This window comes from Haliaeetus leucocephalus, unplaced genomic scaffold (genome assembly GCF_000737465.1).
Source record: "Haliaeetus leucocephalus isolate CR32 unplaced genomic scaffold, Haliaeetus_leucocephalus-4.0 Scaffold871, whole genome shotgun sequence".
NCBI lineage: Eukaryota > Metazoa > Chordata > Aves > Accipitriformes > Accipitridae > Haliaeetus > Haliaeetus leucocephalus.
Window position 1 is genome coordinate 4,417,090 of NW_010973307.1, and position 19,612 is coordinate 4,436,701.

Consider the following 19,612-nt stretch of genomic DNA (forward strand, 5'->3'; position numbering starts at 1 on the left):
TCCCAAGTAACAAGTGATAGGACGAGAGGAAATGGCCTCAAGTTGCGCCAGGGGAGGTTTAGATTGGATATTAGCAAGAACTTCTTCACCGAAAGGGTTGTCAAGCACTGGAACAGGCTGCCCAGAGAAGTGGTGGAGTCACCATCCCTGGGGGTATTTAAAAGACGTGTAGACGTGGTGCTCAGGGACATGGTTTAGTGGTGGACTTGGCAGTGCTAGGTTAACGGTTGGACTTAATGATCTTAAAGGTCTTTTCCAACCTAAACGATTCTATGATTCTATGATTACCATCCCGCTGTCCTTCGTCTGCCTCTGTTTGCTTTCCTAAGCCAGCAGAATATTAACGTTTTTACAAGAAGCCAGTGTTTAGAAATCAGATTTCCGGTGAAATGGCCCCAAGCACGGGCAGTGACAGGCAGGGCTGCCTTTCACCAGCAGCTCAACCCCTGCCCTCCATGGGGGACATCAACTCCTGGTCTTGCCCTGACCCAACAGGGCTTTCAAACCGAGTCATCCCCGTTATTTTTAGACCAAATGACATTTTTTGGCTTGTCAGCCCTGGCAAGTTTTGCCGCAAAATAAACTACTTTTACAATAAAAAGAAACATTGAGTGTATTACATCAAGGGCTTAACTCAAGCCAAGGATTTCAGCTAAGGCTGCAATGTTGTCCTTAGTTCACCTCTCTAGGGCATATGTTCACTCTTGCCAAGCTGCGGTCCTGCAGCGGAGCATCCCAGTGGGATGGTTGACTTTACCTGCCATATCCCTGCTCATTTTTTTCTTCTAATTCAGTTGCCAAGAGGAAAGATCAGGACCTTAAGAGCAACACCACTTGTGGAAACTTAATGTTTTGGTAAGAGCAAGTTAAACCTTTAAGAAGAAGGTTTAAACCCCAGGAAGCTTGTCTGAAACCTCAGAGAGCCCTTCTCACCCAGAGCAGATGATGCAGCATTTTTAGTTTTCCAATCTCTAAATTTTTCAAGAGTTTGTTTTTTTCCCCTTCCTTATATTTGCTTTGGCATCATTCCTTCTTGCAAACATGCCAAAGATACTGGGGATGAACTCGGATCCCTGGTCATGGATAGCTTGCTGGCATGTGCTCAGGGTTTCTGATTTCAGTGGACAAGCTCTCGTGCCTGCAGCATCGATCACCTGTGCTAATATTGCTAAAATGATTTCAGGAACCGCATTCACCTTAGCACCGCTGACGCAAGCATTAGCAGAAATGCCTGTGTGCTGCCGAAAGATGGGCTCTTTCCCTGTAGCACTGTGCTAAGTGCAGATATTTCACTTATTTTGGAGTAGAGGTTTTCAGCGCCAAGTGTAGAGGTGGGTCACTGGGGACGTGATGAGCCAAAATGTGTAACAACCCCCTGGACACCTCAGTCATAGGAGATAACGAAGCTGGTAACGCTGGTTTTCATAGAATCACAGAATCATAGAATGGTTTTGGTTGGAAGGGACCTTTAAAAGTCATCTAGTCCTACCCCCCTGCTCAGGTTGCTCAGAGCCCCGTCCAACCTGACCTTGAATATTTCCAGGGATGGGGCATCAACCACCTCTCTGGGCAACCTGGGCCAGTGTTTCACCACCTTCATAATGAAGAACTTCTTCCTTACATTTAACCTAAATCTACCCTCTTTCAGTCTAAAGCCCTTACCCCTTGTCCTATCACTACATACCCTTGTAAAAAGTCCCTCTCCATCTTTCTTGTAAGCCCCCTTTAGGTACTGGCAGGCTGCTATAAGGTCTCCCTGGAGCCTTCTCTCCTCCAGGCTGAACAAGCCCAACTCTCTCACCCTTTCCTCATAGCAGAGGTGCTCCAGCCCTCAGATCATCTTTGTGTCCCTCCTCTGGACCCGCTCCAACAGGTCCATGTCTCTCCTGTGCTGAGGACCCCAGAGCTGGATGCAGGACTCCAGGTGGGGTCTCACCTGATTGGAGCAGAGGGGCAGAATCCCCTCCCTCGACCTGCTGGCCACGCTGCTTGGGATACAGCCCAGGAGATGGTTGGCTTTCTGGGTTTTAATACAAACACTGGGGTCTCCAAGTAACCAGGGAGCAGAGGAGATTCTCACAGCTGTGTCCATCCCTCTGCACTGCTCTGAGGTTAGGAGGAGCTGGTCTGCAGATGTGGTTTGGGACTCAGAGGACTTTCAAAAGCTGGTGGGACTTTAATTATCACCTGTCTGAGCACAAGATGAACCAGCACCGATGGTTTTTGATGAGTGGCTGCCTTGCGCCGGGCTGGGCAGCGGGTGGGAGGTGCTGGACCACCTAAGGCATCCCACCATGCTTGCAGGCAGGCTGAATAAAACATGGCAGGAATCTGGGCTGTGGGAACTGTGGATGTGCCTTCTACGGTTCGTTTTATCACAATCTGTCAGCAGTGTAATGCTCGTTAAAATTCCAGCTTTCAGAAAGTAATGGAAGAAATGAAGGGAAGTAAGTTTAAGAACTTAGTCCTTTTACTCTCTAAACTACTAACTTCTTGTCCAGGGTACTGTTATTTTATTTCTCAGGGATTGAACTTCTCACAATGATAAACACTTCTAAAATAAATAAATAAATATCCAGTATGGACTTATTGTGGTTACTGGAAAAATCACTGAATGGCTTAGCAAAGCAAAGGAAGCAATGTGCATAGCTGATTTCTTTTCTAGAGAAGCTCTGTCCCTTGATTTAACATGTTGTATGAGGTTTTGACCCTGTCCTATAGATGTGTTTAGTCCCCTTTAGGCAGTTGGAGGGAACTGGCTGAGTTCTCAGGTCAGAGAGTGTCACAGTCTTTGGCCAAACCCTTTAGCACCGTTCAAGGTGAAGTGTCGGGAAAGAAGTCTTAATTGGCTTTCTTGCCCTTAGTAGGCTTACATGGTATTTTATTCAGTTAAATATAAAAAATACAATTTATGGTTAAGGACAATTAGCATGTGGGATATTGCAATGTTAAAATCCTCATGACTTCCGGACCTTCTTCGGTTACTCAGACCTCTCATTTGCCATAGCATGGACTAGTTTACCCAACATCTGTTGAAGTTACACCCTAAAAATAAGGGTGAAATGTCCATGTGTTGTAGAGAGCTGGATCCCAGGAGGTGCCCAGTGTTGAGTCTGGCCACAGACCGGCCATGATGGGAAGCTCTCTGCCAGAAGGTTGGGGCTGGGAGGACCATGTGTGGGAGGTAGCCTCAGCAGGAGGTGGGGAAGGGGTTCGTGGGAGGGTGTCGCATCCCGTTAAGAGATGAGTCAGTTTGCAGCTCTAATTAAAGCCCAGGCCATGTGCTGAGGGGAAAGGAGGTGGTGGGGGAGCAGGAGTGCAGACACAATGCGAGGGGTGGAGCGTCCGCTGCCAGCCCTGAGTCAGAGGAACCTGGGGGAGATGGCAGAGAAGTCGAAGATGGGCTGAAGGAGAAGACTTGCAGGAGAAGGAAACAAAACAAAAGCAATCAAACACCCATAAACAAAGCATTAAAACAGGCTGTGTTTAGATAGTTGTTAAAATGCTGTAAGGCCAGGAAGCTAAAATCTGTGAGGATGCAGGGAAGAGCTCAGTCTGTGATGTAAAGATGATGGTACTGGTGGTGAGGACTCGCTTGGCCAAATGGTGACCAGGGGACACCAAAAGGAGGATAACGTGATCGTGTGTTGTGTTGTCTTCCCTTCGCACGTTTTTTTTCACAAACAAGGCATTGGTTCAGTAAGAAGGATTTGCATTGGGTTAGTTACCTGTTTTCTGGCTCTGCTGCTGAGGAACCGCTCCACCTGCAGCTGCAAAAAGCTTGTCCTTACCCTGTCTCTGTTCGGTTCCAGGTGCAAAGTAGGTCAACCAACATGAGTGGCCTTGGGGACAGCTCAACAGACCCTGCCAACCCCGACTCTCGGAAGAGGAAAGGCTCACCCTGCGATACAGCCCAGAGGTACGTGCACTGCTCCCAATCCGTCCCCTGCCGCGGCTACTTTGTCATTCCCGCTGCATCGCTCCATCCCGTCTGCTCGAGCAGATGGAGCCAGGTTTCAGCCACTCGGAAACGTTCACACTTCCCACCAGAACTTCGCTTTGCTTTTAGCGGTGGCTGCGGTGGAAGATGGAGCATGATGGAAATGCAGCTCCCCATCTGCTCTGCTTGTTGTTAGGTGGCAAATGATGATTAGAGGCTCGTTATCAAAGTTAATGTATTGATTTTATAAATCGAGAGCACTCAGAGCACCAGGAAAGCTTTCTCAGGGTAAATTTGGGGCAGATTCTTCTGCAAGGTCTGCAGATCATCCTAAGCCTTCTGCCTCTTCATGCCAGATTCCTAAGAAATCCATGTTTTTGTAATATTCAGAAACTCCGATGGAGACCCTCTTGCTCCATGAATCAATTATGAAACAGAAGATACTTCTGTCTGAAATATTTTCATTTCTGTGTGCTGATGCAGGCTGCTTTAAAGCTCAGCTCACTGCAGAAAGGCACCTTTTGCTTATGACCGAGCCTTCCCGTCCCAGCTACCTTGCCACCTGATTTAGGCTAAGAAGTCCTGGATAGAGGCAGTTGTGATCTCCTTCCACAGGCTTTTCCAGGCTCCCTGTGAATCCTGTGCATCTTTTTCCATGGCGATGTAGTCTGTTAGTAAGGATGAACGTACGGTGTTGCTGCTGACTCCGTGTCTCTGCTGCCTGGGATGCTGTTTTGGTCGTTGTCGCAGAATATTGATGCACTGAGCAAAGCCTAGGTGTATTTTCTATCACTTGCAGCTCATACCTGATATTCTAGACAATAAATGTAAAGGCTATGGTGTTCCAGTAGAGAGACATTAAGTGGTTGTTTGAGGATTTCTGTTTATTGCAGTTTTGGTTGCCACATCTCTGTTTTGTAGAGTTCACACACCTTCTTACAAAGGCTCTGTGGTTCACGACTTAGCTGTGCCATTAAATTGCAGGAGACATTTTGATAGCACTTGTAGCTGTCTTACTCCTACCAATCATGTGAAATATTTCCCCTTTCTGGTTGAGTCAGCTGAGTCAGAGCTCTGCAGCCCTCGCTGCTGTCTCCAGGCTGGTCTCAGAGCCAGTCCTCACCCTGGAGGTGAGTGTGGGGTGAAGCTGTTGGTTCTTGAGTCCCCATGACAGAGCCATAGGTAGCAAGGTGGGCTTGGACACCTCTTCTTGGAGGAACTGCTTTCCAGATGAATGAGCACGCACCTGGCTTTGCTTCATCTGGTTTGTCTTTGGAAAGCAGATCTTTTGTGATTTGTTTCCTAACATCTCAGCACTTACGAAAGCCTTCTGCTGCTGCCACCAGTGGTCTTTCAAAATATGTAGGACGAGGAACGAACTGATCATAGAGAAGCAGAAACTTCTGGATGAAGGATTCTCCTTCCTTGTCTAAGCACGAGTTTTCACATCCACAAAGCACCTACAAGCATTTTTAGAATGGTTGACTCAAATAGTTGTCATTGGGTTGGCCATCCAACCCTGAACACTGGACCTGAAGCAGAATCCAGAAGAGAAGCCCTCACCAGTGCTGCGTCTTCCTTCTTTCAGACCATCTCCCGACTCCCAGCCACAGTGGGGAGGGACCTCATCCTCCTCCCCAGGCTGGCCAGAGTCCTCCGTAACGTACTCCAGAGCAGAGTGAACTTCAAAACTCTTTTGTTAAAACCTGGAAGGTTTAACTATTGCTTTTGATGATACTTGGGAGTCATAAAGAACAACCCACTGCTGTAATATTCTCATGATGCTTTTATGTAAGGAAAATTGGCCAATTCTCCCTCCTACAATTTGAAAGTTGCCACAGCAACAGTGACATTAAGGGTTTTCATGAAATGAGCTCACCCACAACAGAGGAATTTTTTTCTCTCCCCTCTGCTATTGCTTTTTGGTTCGCAGGAAGAGCTAGGAATTAATTTGACCTTAACTAAAATACTCGCTCAGCTCCTTCGCGAAGCATTTGCCTGCCCACTGCCAGGGACCGCGCCGGCACTGGTGTCACCGATACCTGTGCAAAAAGAGGCTGAGGTCCATGGCTGGACCCAGAACTTCTGCAGCAGGTGGACATCCAACCTACCTCTGTGAAGCTGTTTTTGCTGCCTGCAACCCTTAGTACCAGTTGGCAGCTGCCTGCCAGGGAAGCGAGGGCTCTTGCGCCCACCCAAACCCATTGCAGAGGAGTTTCCAGGTCGCACCGTGTGTCTGCCATGGAAGGTCTCGCTCATGGACTTCATGGGACTGGTGGCCCAGGCAGAAACACAGCTTGTGTTTTCCACACCCGCAGCTGGCCTTGCCTTTATTTTTTCCCCCTTCTTTTTTTATTCTGCTGGTCTGCTGAATTAAAGGAGGGCGAGTCATTCCTGGCGCTCCTCTGGGCAGTCACGGCATCTGGAGAGACACTGGCAGGAGGAGAAGCGAGGTAATGGAGAGTGAACTTGGAAGGCAAGGGGAGGTTCAACATGGAGTCTCATCCCTGTGGTGGTCAGATATTTTCATGTGAGAGCAAGTTTAAGCAGCAGAAAAATGCCCAAGAGACAACCCCTACCTGTCAGACCTGGATATTGAGCTAATAAAGTGGAATTGGGAAAAAATAAAGAAACATCTGTGCAGCCTACATGAGGAGCTCCTTAGAGGGGAGAGCTGGTGGTGTCTCATCCCCTTTTGGACAGATACGGTTTCTAAATGGTCTCTGCAGAGTTATTAAGGTATATTCATGCTCAGGTTGGCTTGCACTCTCAGCAGATATAATAAACCAAACCTCTTCTTGAAGTCTTCAGCTGTTAGCAGAGCTTTTATCACCACATAGAAAAACACAACGGCATCGGCGGTGGGACACAAATCTGCTACTGAGCCAGACTTACAGATTCAGCTTTTGTAACCAGTGTTTTCTGAGCCCCTCCATGAGCGGTGGGGCCTCTTTGAGGCCAGGAACATCTCACCGTGCCCACAGCCGTCTCAGTAGCTTCTTGGTGTCTAGTAGTTGTTAGGGATTTTTAGGCAGTACTTCTTAAATAGAGTGCTGGGTGTCCTGTGAAGGTTGCAACAAAAAATTAGGTGGCTTATTGAAAACCAACCTGATAAAAGGCATCACAAGTGGTGTAGTGCTGTGTTAGGCATTTTGAGGTGTCCTCATTTCATCCTGTGGTTGATGTAGAGGAAGGTATTTAGGGAAAGTGTGGCTCTGTGCATCTCTCCCATATGCACAGTTTGTTTTGGTAGGTTTGATGCTTATAACATCTTTGGTAAAGGAATATGTTACAGTGTCCAGGGTGGCTTCAATGATGGCCATGTCATACCAGATATATAATATATTCTCAATTCCCAGAATTTACAAGTAGTTGATGGGAGAACGTTGGGCTTCTGCAGTGGCTGTGAGCTAAAAGAAAAGCTGCTTTCGCTGGGACAAAAAGGTTGATTTCATGAATATTTTTCAATTTTCTCATGTCACTCTTGATTCCGATTTTCACTTTGGTGAACTCTGGTGGGTGTTGTTAGCTTTTATGTATGAATTTAGGATTAAACTTGGTGACAACTGGAATAGCGGCTGTAAACAAATAAGAAGCTGTATATAACTATTTTTTATTATTTTTGATATAACTAATTTCTAACTATTTTTGAGAGGAAGAGAGAGTCCTGAATGTTAGAGGTCTGGTTTTGTTGGGGGTGTCTGGCTAGCCCTGTGTATCTTCCTTGGCATAAATTTTGATTATATGCATAAAAATAAACAAAGACCTGGATGAACTCCCCAGTATTTTGGAGATATTTGGATTATAGTGTGGACATCACTCCAGCAAATACTTGTATTTTTGGGTTCTTGTCCAGTGCCCAGGTGTGACTAGACTGAGCAGTGGGGAAAAGTCATTAACGTAACTTTTAATTTTTTTCCCTTCTTTAACAGCAATGAAAAGCGGCGACGGGAACAGGAGAATAAATATTTAGAGGAGCTGGCAGAGCTGCTGTCTGCAAACATCGGGGACATCGACACTCTGAGTGTCAAACCTGACAAATGCAAGATCCTAAAAAAGACGGTTGATCAGATCCAGCAGATGAAGAGGTTGGAGCAAGGTAAGGCGGCAGCCTCCTGCCTTGGCTTGTTGGAAACCTTTGGAGTAAAAGCATTCTCCTGGAACCCTTCAGACTCTAAATCACAGCAAATAATCATGACTTAATTCAAGAAAAATCATGACATAATCATTCCATTTGCAATAGTTTTCCTTCTGCTTTTATGAAAGCAGTAATATGAAAGGGTATGCTTCACCTCTGATGCTTGGCTTGTTTGAGATGCCACCTTTGTTTCTGGTGCAAGGTGGCACTTTACTCTGTTTATGATTCATCCTGAAATTAATCCTTAGATTAAAATAATCAGAAGTGTTTGTTAAGCTTTCAGGATTAGGCCTGTTAAGAGCTTATCAGCAATACTGCTATTAACTGTGTGCAGAAACCCCATTCTATGGCTGGGTAAGGGTGAAGGAGAGATGGCTCTGCCACACGCTGTGCAAGAGTTGGTGAAGAACCATGTACCCTTGTCAGATCTGTTCTCCTGCCAAATGAACAGATTAGAGGGGGCATTAATCCACCTCCCGCCAGTGAATACGGTGCTGTAACCAGTGAACAGAGAAGAGATGCTTGAGAAGCCATATATATAAAGGTTAAAATTCACCCAGAGTATCAACTCATAGACTGAAATGTGGAAGTCCACAGGGCTCAAGCGATGCAGAGGTGAAGGGGTGAGGTATGTTAAGGAGGGAGTGGGACTTGTTCAGGTCCTTGCAACCTCAGCATCCCTCCTGGAGCTGCTGCAGGTGGGTTCCAGCTTGCTCTGCATCATGCCTGCTAAGGGCTGCCCATCTCATGAGCTCAAATACTTTGTCCTTTGTGCAAATATTTGTCCTTCGTGTGAACACTTTGTCCTTCGTGCACAAGGTGAATCCTGCTCAGCATTAGTGCTAAGAGCACATCATCCGTCAAGCGTTGCCTTTGCCAAAGCTCCCGTTGCATGCTCCGAGTGGAGCCGTGTTCCCTGATAACAGATGTTAAGTTTTTCCCAAACCCGGTGGCTGGGTTGTGGGTATGCATGTACAGACACCCCATAGAATGGTTTGGGTTGGAAGGGACCTTTCAAGGTGTTCTAGTCCAAGCCTTTGCGACGAGCAGGGACATATTCAACTAGATCAGGTTGCTCAGAGCCCCGTCCAACCTGACCTTGAACGTTTCCAGGGATGGGACATCGACCACCTCTCTGGGCAACACGTGCCAATGTCTCACCACTGTCATTGTAAACAATTTCTTCCTTATATCTAGTCTGAATCAACACTCTTTTAGTTTAAAACCGTTACCCTTTGTCCTATCACAAGCCAGGCATTGCCGTAGGTCCTCCCAGCTCACTATTATTTTAGGCACTGAATTTTGGGGCAAGCACAGTGGCAAAGTATTCGGCTCACGTTGCCTGGGCTGCCCGGGCTTCCCGATGAACCAGGACAACTGCTTTTAGATTTCATTCACGTTGTGCCTGGGCTCTGAAAGGAGTTCGGTAGCAAGTGAGTACGCCCAGGTTCCTGCTCGCTGCCACTTTGCTGTTCATTAGTTTTCTTGACATTGCACAGCAGGGCTGAACATTAACTGGGACAAGCACTGCTTAAAAATATTATGCCTTGAGCTTTGCTCTGTATTGCCAGCTTATCTAGTGCAGCACCAAATTACCGAAGACAAGAAACTTCACCTGTATTTGTTCTTGTTTACTGCAAGAGCATTTCACATGAGGAAGTAGGAAAAATACGGAAAAAAGTCAGAGTATTTGTGGCCAGAGATAATTTTCTGTCCTTATAGTTATATCGAGTGTTAGATGTTGTGTTTCCCTGCCCGTGTCCTTCATCCTCCTCCTCTCTGTTTCTCAGCCATAAAGCTGATTAATATTTGCTAACTACCGAGGATGTGGTTTTGTTGCTAAAGTATTGTGAACGGCAACATATCCTGCAGTGCGTGGCTGTGCCCCTTCTAATGCTCCGTTAGAAAACCCACCTGGAGACATGATTTCATGTAATAGAGAGGAGCCGGGGAGTTTCGACTTCGCAGTAGTGTGTTACAGCGGGCTCAGGACATCCCAACAAATCACAGAATCATTTAAATCCCAGAAAATGATGCTGTTCAGCCCAATAGTAAGCAAAACCCATAAGCACCAGGGAAAATGATGCTAAACCTCATAACAGAGCAGATTTCAATGAAAAAACAGTCAACGTCCTGCTATTAATTTAATTAATAATGTGCCAGGCGTGGAGCTGGGGAGCTTGGGAAGGGGCAGGTGGCAGCGCTGGGGGAGCGGGGACATCCCGGGGGGGGGCATCCTTCCCGCTGCCAAGCCTGGAGGGTTTAGAGGTTGCATCCCACCAGCTCTCTCCTTCCCCTGCACCTCCGCCGCGGGTCGTCCTCGGTTTTAACCCGCAAAGGGGTGGAGGAGCTGGCAGAAGCTTGCAGATGGATCGCACGCAGGGGCTGAGCCCTCCCTCCCATCCCCCTGCCTGCTGGGCTGCTATTTAAAGTATGAAGCAAATGCTTTTAGAAAAGATTCCTAGGTCTGGACACCTTCCAATGTTAGTAATGTACAGTTGGCAGAACAAGCGGTTTGCGGCTGTGGCAGCAACCTGAAATTCATCTGCCAAGACAGCAATAAACGCAGCGGAGGAAGAGGCCAGACAGTTAATTTTTCAGCCTTTGTCCGTCCCGCAAAAGTTTTTTCGATTTTTTCAAGTCGGGTGGTTTGAGTGTTGGAGCCCTGAACCGTGCCTGTGCATGGTTGCTTGCTGGGGAAGGAGGAGAAAAGGCCACCAATGTCTCCTGGGCGGTGTGGAGGTCAGCAAGGAGAAGATCTCTCTGATCATCCTGCCTGGGCTCCACGGGGCAGCGGTCCATCCGTGCGGACCTCCCTCCCCTTTGCCTTCAGCCTGGCGTCAGGCCCAGCACGTGGATGCCTGAGGTCCTCTCCTGGGGTAGGTCCTCTGCTGCAGAGCCATGCTGTGAGATGGAGCTGATCTCCATCCATCATGTAGAGGTGAGCTCGCCCAAGGTTGCTTTAATTCAGAGCAGTGCTGCTGCAGCCAAAACCTGATGGATGGAGGCAAGCTGGACAGCTTCGCTGCTCAACATGCATCGCTCTTTGGCTTGTAGGGTTAGCAGAGGTGGTGTAAAGGCTGTTAGAAGAAGCCATCAGGGCAGCGTGGTGGAGCTGTGGTGGAGTCAGGAGACTGCAGGATGGGGAGGAGGCTTGGTTGCTGCTGGGAAGGCAGCCGGTGTGTGGCTGCAAATGTAAAAATAAGGCATCTTGGTCATGCAGGAGTACAAAAACGAGCAGAGATATTGGAAAAGCTGCACTGATGCATGGACCACCACTTGTTTTGTTTCTTTTCTGTAAAATGATGTAATACTTGATGCGTACCCTATGGAGGTTAGCGTCACCCCTGCCCAAGGAGAGGCAGAGCCTCGGCATCCAACACCCCTGTGACACCAGGCTCTGCAGTGGCGGACGGGCTCCAGAAAGGTATTTCCTTTTTTCCCCTGATGTTTTTAATTAAACGCCCCAGTTTTGGGAGGGTGATAACCTTTGGTTGATGGAAGGGGTGATGAGCAGTGTGCAGAGATCTGACGGAGATGGGAGCTGGTGGAGGGGTCATCTGATCTCGCTTGTAGAGCTCCCAACCTTGGCAGTGTCCTTTTTAAGATGAAGCCACCAAGCCTTTTCCTAAAAGCCCTCTCCATTGATAGGCTGCTTTAATTTCCTTCCAGAGCAGGAGTATAAATGCAGCACCTTAATAGAATAAATCAAATAGTATTGAGCTTTTCATTACACTGCCTACAAACTCAAACAGCCACAGAGGATTGCCCTTGAAACACCTCCTAAGGCATCGCAAGCGACTCTACCGCTGCTGGCGTCCAAGGGACCTCCTTCCCCCTGTCCTTCCTGCGTTTGCTCATTGCTGCTTGCTGACGGTCGCTCCCGCTGTGCTGCCGTATGTTCGGCTTCTGTGGGAGTTGGTGTGCAGAGCCGGCAGCTACCTGGTCCAGGAGCAGCCACCGCACGGCTCCTGGCCCCGCCAGGACACGTGGGGTGATGCTCATGAGTTTCTGGTCCTGTGAGGTCCAAAAGCCCCAGCAGATTTATTTTGTAGTTGCCAAAACAAAGGATTTATTCTGTGTTTGCTTGGATTTGTACAACTTAGCTTATCTCATGAAGGACCCCGAGTCATTGCTTGCCTTTGCAATGCAACGCTTCTTATGGCGATGGAGGGTCATATGATCCCACGTATGACACCTTCAGCCCCAGTGAAGCCTGGCTTTTTGGTGGTGGAGCTGCTGAATTTATTCTTATAGATGTATAAGGGAAAAAAAAATCAGATCTTTATTAACGCGGTTTTATTCTGTAATAATGCTACAGCATAGTGACCCGATTTCGGGATGTTTTAAAAGGGCACCAGGAGAAGAATTAGCTTTCTTTCCTGAACATTACTGTGTTAACCTGCAAAGATGACCCTCAATTTTTAAATTGAGTTACTTTGGGCAGGGAGGGGGAGAAGGCTATTTCTTGAGCCTTTACTTCAATAATTTTCAGAGGTTTTAGGGATAAGAGCATTTCTGTCTCTTCTCAGATTACACAAACATTCCACAGCTTGTTCTTCTGCTGCATGGAGGTGTCCTCTTTTGGGTCCCACATAACCATGGAGCAGTTGTGTCCTCCTGACATCTTTTTATTTGTTTTTTTTCCTGAAGTGTGGCCATAGTAAGATGGGTTCCTTCAGGCAAGTTTGTGCTCCTTTGTCACTAGGGCACATCAACCCAAAAAGAGGAGGACCCTTAATTTAAGACCACCCCCCATTTGGAAGTGAACCTACTTGGGGAAGTAATTTTCCTTCTGGGTAAATACAGTAGGTTAATTAAGTGAAGTATATGAAATAATTATTGATTTTGGCTGCTCTGTTGCATACAATCAGTGGACTGTCAGTGGCTTTCCTCTAATTAAGTTTCCCTGCTGTCTTGTCATATGCTTAGATTTGGCCCTGGATTTATTTGGTGATATACATGTACAGCTTCTAGTGCACAGAGGTCCTGGATCCTCAGTGGGATATACGGAAGCCTCTTCAAAACGAATGCTGAGTTTCTTCTTGGGTTTGGGAATGCCAACACGTGGCAAGCTCTAAAGAGAGAACAAAAAGCCTTGGCTTTGTATTTAGTGGTGGTCAGAAAATGGTGAAGTGGTGGCCTGGGAAGAGGCTTCTCCCACAGCCTGCAACAGCGGCATGAGGTTTTGGGAGGAGGAAAGGAGGAGACCTTGTCCTCGGGCACTGAGTCAAGGGCCCCTTCTTGTCCCAGCAGCCGAGTGATGTGGTACGCTATTAAAGATCATAAAATTACTCCCATAAAACCACAAGGCGAGTAATTGCGTGCAATGTGTGGAAGCAAGTCACAGAGCCAAGGCCCCTTGGCGAGCTTTACCCCAAAGCAGAGGAACCCAGTGCAGAGCAATTAAAGGCTGTCAGCTGGTTTCATCTGCCCAGGTCCAGGCTCCCATGTTACCCTCAGTCCACAGGGTTTTGTGTCCACAGGCTCTGGGGATGGAGCTGTACATGGACTTCCATTAGCTTTGAGGAAATATCTAGCCCAAGTCCATGTTACTGAGTCTGCAGAGGAGCTGGACATCTCCAGTGCAGGAGTGGATGGAGCCTTTGGGATCTTCTCCCTCGCTTGGCTTTGTTTTGCCAGGATAGTGTGGTTAAAGTCTTCAGGCATCATTTTTTTTTTTTTTTCTGTTTAGGATCCTCCTAAATTGTCTGCATATCCTTCTTTCACCAACTCCAGTTTGAAGGCGTCTTTCTTGCCATGCATTGAATCACAGGCAGTTATTTCCAGTTTCCGATTAAACTTCTCAGGTCCTTGGAGCTGCTGCCTCCATGCCACCAAGGGAAAGTACCTTCTGCATAACATGCTCTGCCTTGTTTATGCTTGCATTATTTCTTGCATTTTATATTTTTGAATACTTTTTCATTTCAGCTCTTCCCTCTCCCCATATTGTAATCCAGTATCCTCTTGGAGAAGTCTAACATTTTACCTGGGTGCTGGCAATCTTTCTCTCCTGATGGAACCACCTCATTTCCCTAAAGCTTATTTCCATTTCTGATAGTGGTGGTGTTTGACAAATGGGCTCAAAGCAGGGTCAGCTCTGGGACCAGCCCAGGTTGCTGAGGGCTTTACCTAGTTGGGCTTTGGAAGCCCCCAAGGATGGAGAAGCACAAGTGCTCTGGGCAACCTGCTCCAGCACTTGGCTGGCCTTGTAGTGAACAAGATTTTCCTCCTGTCCCACCTGAACATCTCTTGCTTCACTTTCACCTATTGCTTCTCATCTTCTCACCATGCATCGCTGTGAAGAACCTGGCTCCATCACCTCCATGACTTCTTGTAGGCATGGGCAGGCTGCTGTCAGGTGCCCCAAAGCCATCTCTTTCCAGGCTGAGCAAACCCCTTCCCTTGGCCTCTGGTCTCAGGACCAGTGCTCCAGCCCTGACCATCTTGGTGGCCTCCACTGAACTCACTCCAGTTTGTCTTACACAGGGGTCCCCAGACTGGACGCAGTATGTGGTGGTCACCTAGATGTGGTGCCCAAGCTGCTGGCCATGCAGATGGAGCAGGTTGAAGACAGGAGCCAGTGGCCACTCTACCAAGTACAGGTTGCCATCAGAGAGCCAAGGGGGAGAGAGGTCCCAGGGACTCTGGACCCCGGGGATGTCCTGCGCATTCCCACATCACATCTGAGCTCCTTCCTTGGTGGCCTGGAGAGCTGCCCAAGGTGGGTGTTGCTGCCAGGAGGGCAGGGTGACAGCATGCCATCACTGCTGCCTTTCTGCCTTGCATGCAGAAATTGAGATAAACTTGAACTATTAGATTCAGAGAATTCAAGTGTAATTTTTGGTAGCTTTTATGTGCGGAGTCAACACGGAGGTCCTTCAGTGGACCCAAAAGAGGAGACTTCCATGCAATGGAAGAACAAGTTTTTGCATAGTCAGAGAAGAGATGGAAACCCCATTACTTGGAAAATCATTAAAGTGAAGGCTCAAGAAATAGCCTGAGCTCAAAGCATCCCAGCTTTCAAGGCCAGTGACGTATTATAAACAGAAGTTTAAGTCTTAACATTTGAGGTTTGACTGAAGAACAAAAGCAAGCAGAAGAATGGCATCTGAGGAGCAATGTAAGTGGAAATGTCTCCTGGAAATGGAGTAAATGAAAACCGCTTTAAGGGGTTTACATTAATTAAAGGATTTTTTAATTAATTAATTAAAACCACATTAAGGTTTGTGTCAAATCTAAAATTAGATTGGAATCTCTTCAGGCTACAACTGTCAGCCTGGTGCTGTAGTCTCCTCTTTAAATGCATTGACTTTATTGGAGTTATCCTGATTTTGTTTGCTTCAAGGGAGGTCAGGAAAGGGGAGCTTTGCTTTTGCCTTAGAGCGGTGTTTTGCAGACTCTGAGTTCTTCCACCTTCGTCCCTGAGATCAGGAAGGACCTTCTCAGCCAGTGACGCTGTCGTTGGCTGTTTGCAGGTGCTGGGGAGGAAGGGTCTTTCTTCATTCCAAATCTGGTGGTTGGATTAACCCTGATCGAGCTGCTCATGCTACTAGAGGGAGGGGTGCACACTGCTTTCATCTTGTCTCGGCGGCCAATTTTTCACCATATGTTAGAGGGCTACAGAGAAAGGAAAACAACCAAACCCTGGAGGCCAGATTAAACATCAGTGGGGAGGGGGAATTCCTCCTTGGCTTCGGTAGGTGCCCACTGAAAGCCCTCAAGTGTGAGGCTGATCCAAGGTAAACAGAGTACAAACAGATACAGTCCTTTTAACTGTTTAACTTCATCCTTCCAAGAATCCTTTTGAGATCCTGAAGAGGATGAAACCACTTGCTCATTTTCAGTGGAAATGAGTTTCGGATCATTTCTGTGCCAGCATTGCCCTTTAATTTCGTTTATTCTTCCTTCTGTTTGGCAATTACCGCCCTTCCCTAAAGGCGGTATGAAGTTGTTGCTCTTGTTCTCTACCTTCGCTTGACTCGTCCAACAAACCAAGCTCTCCTAGGCTCTTGGTGTCAGATAGTTATGCCTTTCCTTTAATCAACCCAACAGCTCTTTTCTGCACTTCTTCCAACTGAACTTCATTTTTCTTGAGTGAATTGGCCTAGACTGTTATGGTTTTTCTTACCAGATCTTACCAGTAGCGTTAGGTTGTTGCTGGTACCATCCCTGGTATGCTGGAGGTAATGGTTGTTGTCTCCTCTTGTCACGTCCATTAAGCCATCCCCAACTTTTAGCCAAAGCCGATGTTCTTGGTTGATGAGTACATGATCTTCAAGTAGTAGAAAGTGGGAGAAAGTAGCACAGTTTAGCAGAGTAATTGGGTAGTTTTTCTACCATTTGGTCCTCTTTCATGTGAATGGGTCAACCCACCCTCGAGTTGGTGTGTATTTTCTCCCTTCATGACTACCTTACCTCGAGTGCCAGAGGAACACCACCGGTGACCTCTCCTCATCCTGACAAAACACCTTTCTTCTCAAAATTGAGTTTTATGGAGCTTCTTGGGAGTCTCTGCTAGATCTCAGTGCTATTGAACATCTTCATGGATGTGAAAGGACGTATAAAATCATCGCTGTACCAATACAGGATGGGCATACAGAAGTGCTGGATGGATGGTATCCTGGGAAATGGTGCTTTTCAAGAAGATTTGGAGATCCTGGAAGTGAAGGCAGTTAATGTGAACTTGGGATGTGATGAAAAGCAAGGTAGCCTTCTTTTGGGTAATGTTACATGTGCATGGAGTTGGTGGGACAAAACTGGAGCTCAGGCATGGTATCCATGCTGGAAAGAGATTGCAAAATCCAGAGAAGGCAGAGAGGAGAGCCATGGAAATGAGCCAGGGGCTGGAGAAAATGACTTGCAGCTTGGAAGGTTGAAGAGCTCTGTTGAGTGTATCCAGGGGGAAACAAAAAAAAGGTGTGGGGACATGGTGATGACACTATAAACGCTAACAAGAACGGAAAATGCTGGCTACTAAAGCAGTTTTTAGATCCAGCATAACAGAGAATGACTCAAAGCTGAAGCCAGACAAAAACAAATTAGGACTCAGGCCCAGAGTTACAACTGGGAGGGTGATTGCTTTGGGAACCAGCTGCCAAGGGAAGCGGTGGGTTGTGTCAGGTTTTGGCCAAACAGAAGTTCAGGGATTGTGGTGGTGGAAGTGGGTGAACTTTGATGGCTCTGTGATATTCAAGAGGTCAGACTGGCCAATCTAGTCATCTCTCCTGGCCTTCATCTCTATAAATCTGAATATTTTGATTTTGAAAAACGCCTCGAGAGCTGGGTCCCCATCTGCAGCAGCGAATTCTGCCTGTGCAAAGCTGGGGCGAGAGTCCTCGCTTTGCTTCCTGAGCATCCACATGTGTCCCCTGCCCCACATTCCATCCTGCGCCCTGCCCGGGCTTAAAACCTCCCCGTTATCAGAGTAATTAATTGCACCTCGCGCACGAGGGGTGAAGAGTTTGTTGGAGCGAGTTCAGGGAATTTCACACCCTCCCCTTCTCCGCAGTTTGGTTTCAATGTGAAATGTTAAACGGATTGCATCCCTGCCCACGCTCTCCGCAGACATTTGTGAAGTCTGTCTCTCTGTATCCTCTGGAATCTGTTTTATATCAGGGATTGATTTCAGATACAAACTCCCCCAGGTCAGTACTATAAAAATCTCTGCCTGTGCAGCAACACCAGGGAGCATCCTCTGTATATGTTTATTTTATGGAACCCTACCACCTACAAAGCATGTCAATAAAATTCTCATCCCTGCTTTGACAGTTTTAATCTAGCTGGCAGCTTAAATATAGACCAAGGGGAAGGGGAGGCTGCTAAGAATTGCACAGACCTCTCCAAACAGTGCCTTTATTTTAACAAATGAACATTTGGTTATTACATCCTCAAGCTTTTAAACATCTCACACTGTCAAGAACTAATAAATCCTTTAGCACCTTGCTGTAAGAAGAGGATCTGATAGGATGTAACAGGCGTGTGGATCATGTGGAGAGTAATAAACCACCTGTAGAAATCACTCCTCCTCTTGCCTTCTGCTGTGCTGGATTAGCTTTTTTTTTTTTTTTTTTTTTTTTTTTTTTTTCCTCCTTGCTTCAGTCTCAGGAAAGGCAGGAAAGGAGGAGGAAAAAAATCCCCTTTCTTTAAAGCCCTTTTCCTGGCCCTCCTTACCCTTCGTAGAGATGGACAAAACCTGTTTTAAGATTCTTCTTAAAGATGGGATGGTACCCCAGCAGGGTTTTGCCTCCTCTGAGTTTGTCCTCCCTCTGCTCTGCACCCTGGTTAGTTTGGCTGATGATCAGAAAGAGGTTCATCCATCCTGTGAGCTACCGTCCCTTTGGGTACAGAAGCAGGACAACGGGGATCTGTCCCACCTCTCTTCTAGCAGCCACGATGGAGTCACCTCATCTGAGCTGGTCATCAAGTGTCCTGTGCAAGAGAGGGGGTTCAGAGAGAAGCTCACCCCAGCACATCTCTGCAAGTGCCCATCTTGATTATTGACCCATCAGAGCACCTGGCAGTGCAAGCATTGCCGTGCCTAAAAAGCAAGAAGTAACACAATAAACCTCTTTCTTACGGGAAAAAAACCCCAAACTTGGAGCCAGCTGCGCAAGTCCTTCCATTTTCACTTCAGATTTTCCCCTGAGCCAACTTTTATAGACCTTAATCCTCCTAACGCTCCTGTGAGCAGAGGAAATAAAGGGAGATTTGTACAAGGAGATAATAGCTTTTACTATGCTGAGCGGTACGGTTGGGCAAAGCAAACAAACTTGCTGGGACACGAGTGTGAGAGGTGCAGGAGCAGTCTTGGTCCCTCTGGGGCCATGTTATTCCCCGGTGCCCAGCTGCTGAGATTTTCATCTGGCTTCTTCTGCTTGCCCTGAGCACCACGATTTCACCATGGGGTGTTTGGTGGCACTTAAAGCCTCACCAGTGGCTTGGGTAAAGAGCCAATAACACCATTTGGATGGTTTTAAATGATATTTCTCACCGTTCCTTCTGCCCTTGCTATTTAGGAAGTCTGCCTTCCAAGACAGGTTTTCATTAATTAATTAAACCACCACTCTCAGCCAACTACCCTTTAAATCATTAAGTCCACATTATGATGAGCGGGGTTGACGAACACTGGAGTGGTGGATCAGGTTCCCCAGGCTGATGTTTGCCCTGGGTTTGGTGCAGCTGCTGTGCTGAGACAGTGAATTACATGCATGGACGGTTTCTTATGGGAGCAGGGAATGCTTTGGACCATCTCAAATTTTTGAAATCATGAACAGAGTCCTTAAAAAAGTAGTTGCAGGTAGCTGCACCTTGGCCCTAGGTGCAGAACCCCAGAGCATGAGTCTCTGTGGTATTTGCCGGGGGAAACAAAGGATGGATATTCAGCCTTGTTCCTTACTCTCCCAGGCAGTTGCCTGCTTTGGGACAGGGAGCACCCGAGAGTCGTGCCTTCATGCACCCACGCTGAACATGCAGCATCTGGCACTGCACCCACTGTTCTGCATGTAACAATTGCACTGGAAGAGTTAAAGTTA

At 47.2% G+C, this 19,612-nt stretch overlaps 1 protein-coding gene across 1 annotated transcript in view; it reads left to right on the forward strand.

Moving 5' to 3' along the window:
- Positions 1–19,612, forward strand: part of NCOA1 (nuclear receptor coactivator 1) — a 183,777-nt gene that overhangs the window by 116,206 nt on the left and 47,959 nt on the right. The window contains exons 3-4 of the mRNA XM_010583169.1: positions 3,813–3,919; positions 7,873–8,039. Of these exons, the coding sequence (XP_010581471.1) occupies positions 3,834–3,919; positions 7,873–8,039 (253 nt within the window). The 5' untranslated portion in view covers positions 3,813–3,833. The remainder of the gene's footprint in view (positions 1–3,812; positions 3,920–7,872; positions 8,040–19,612) is intronic.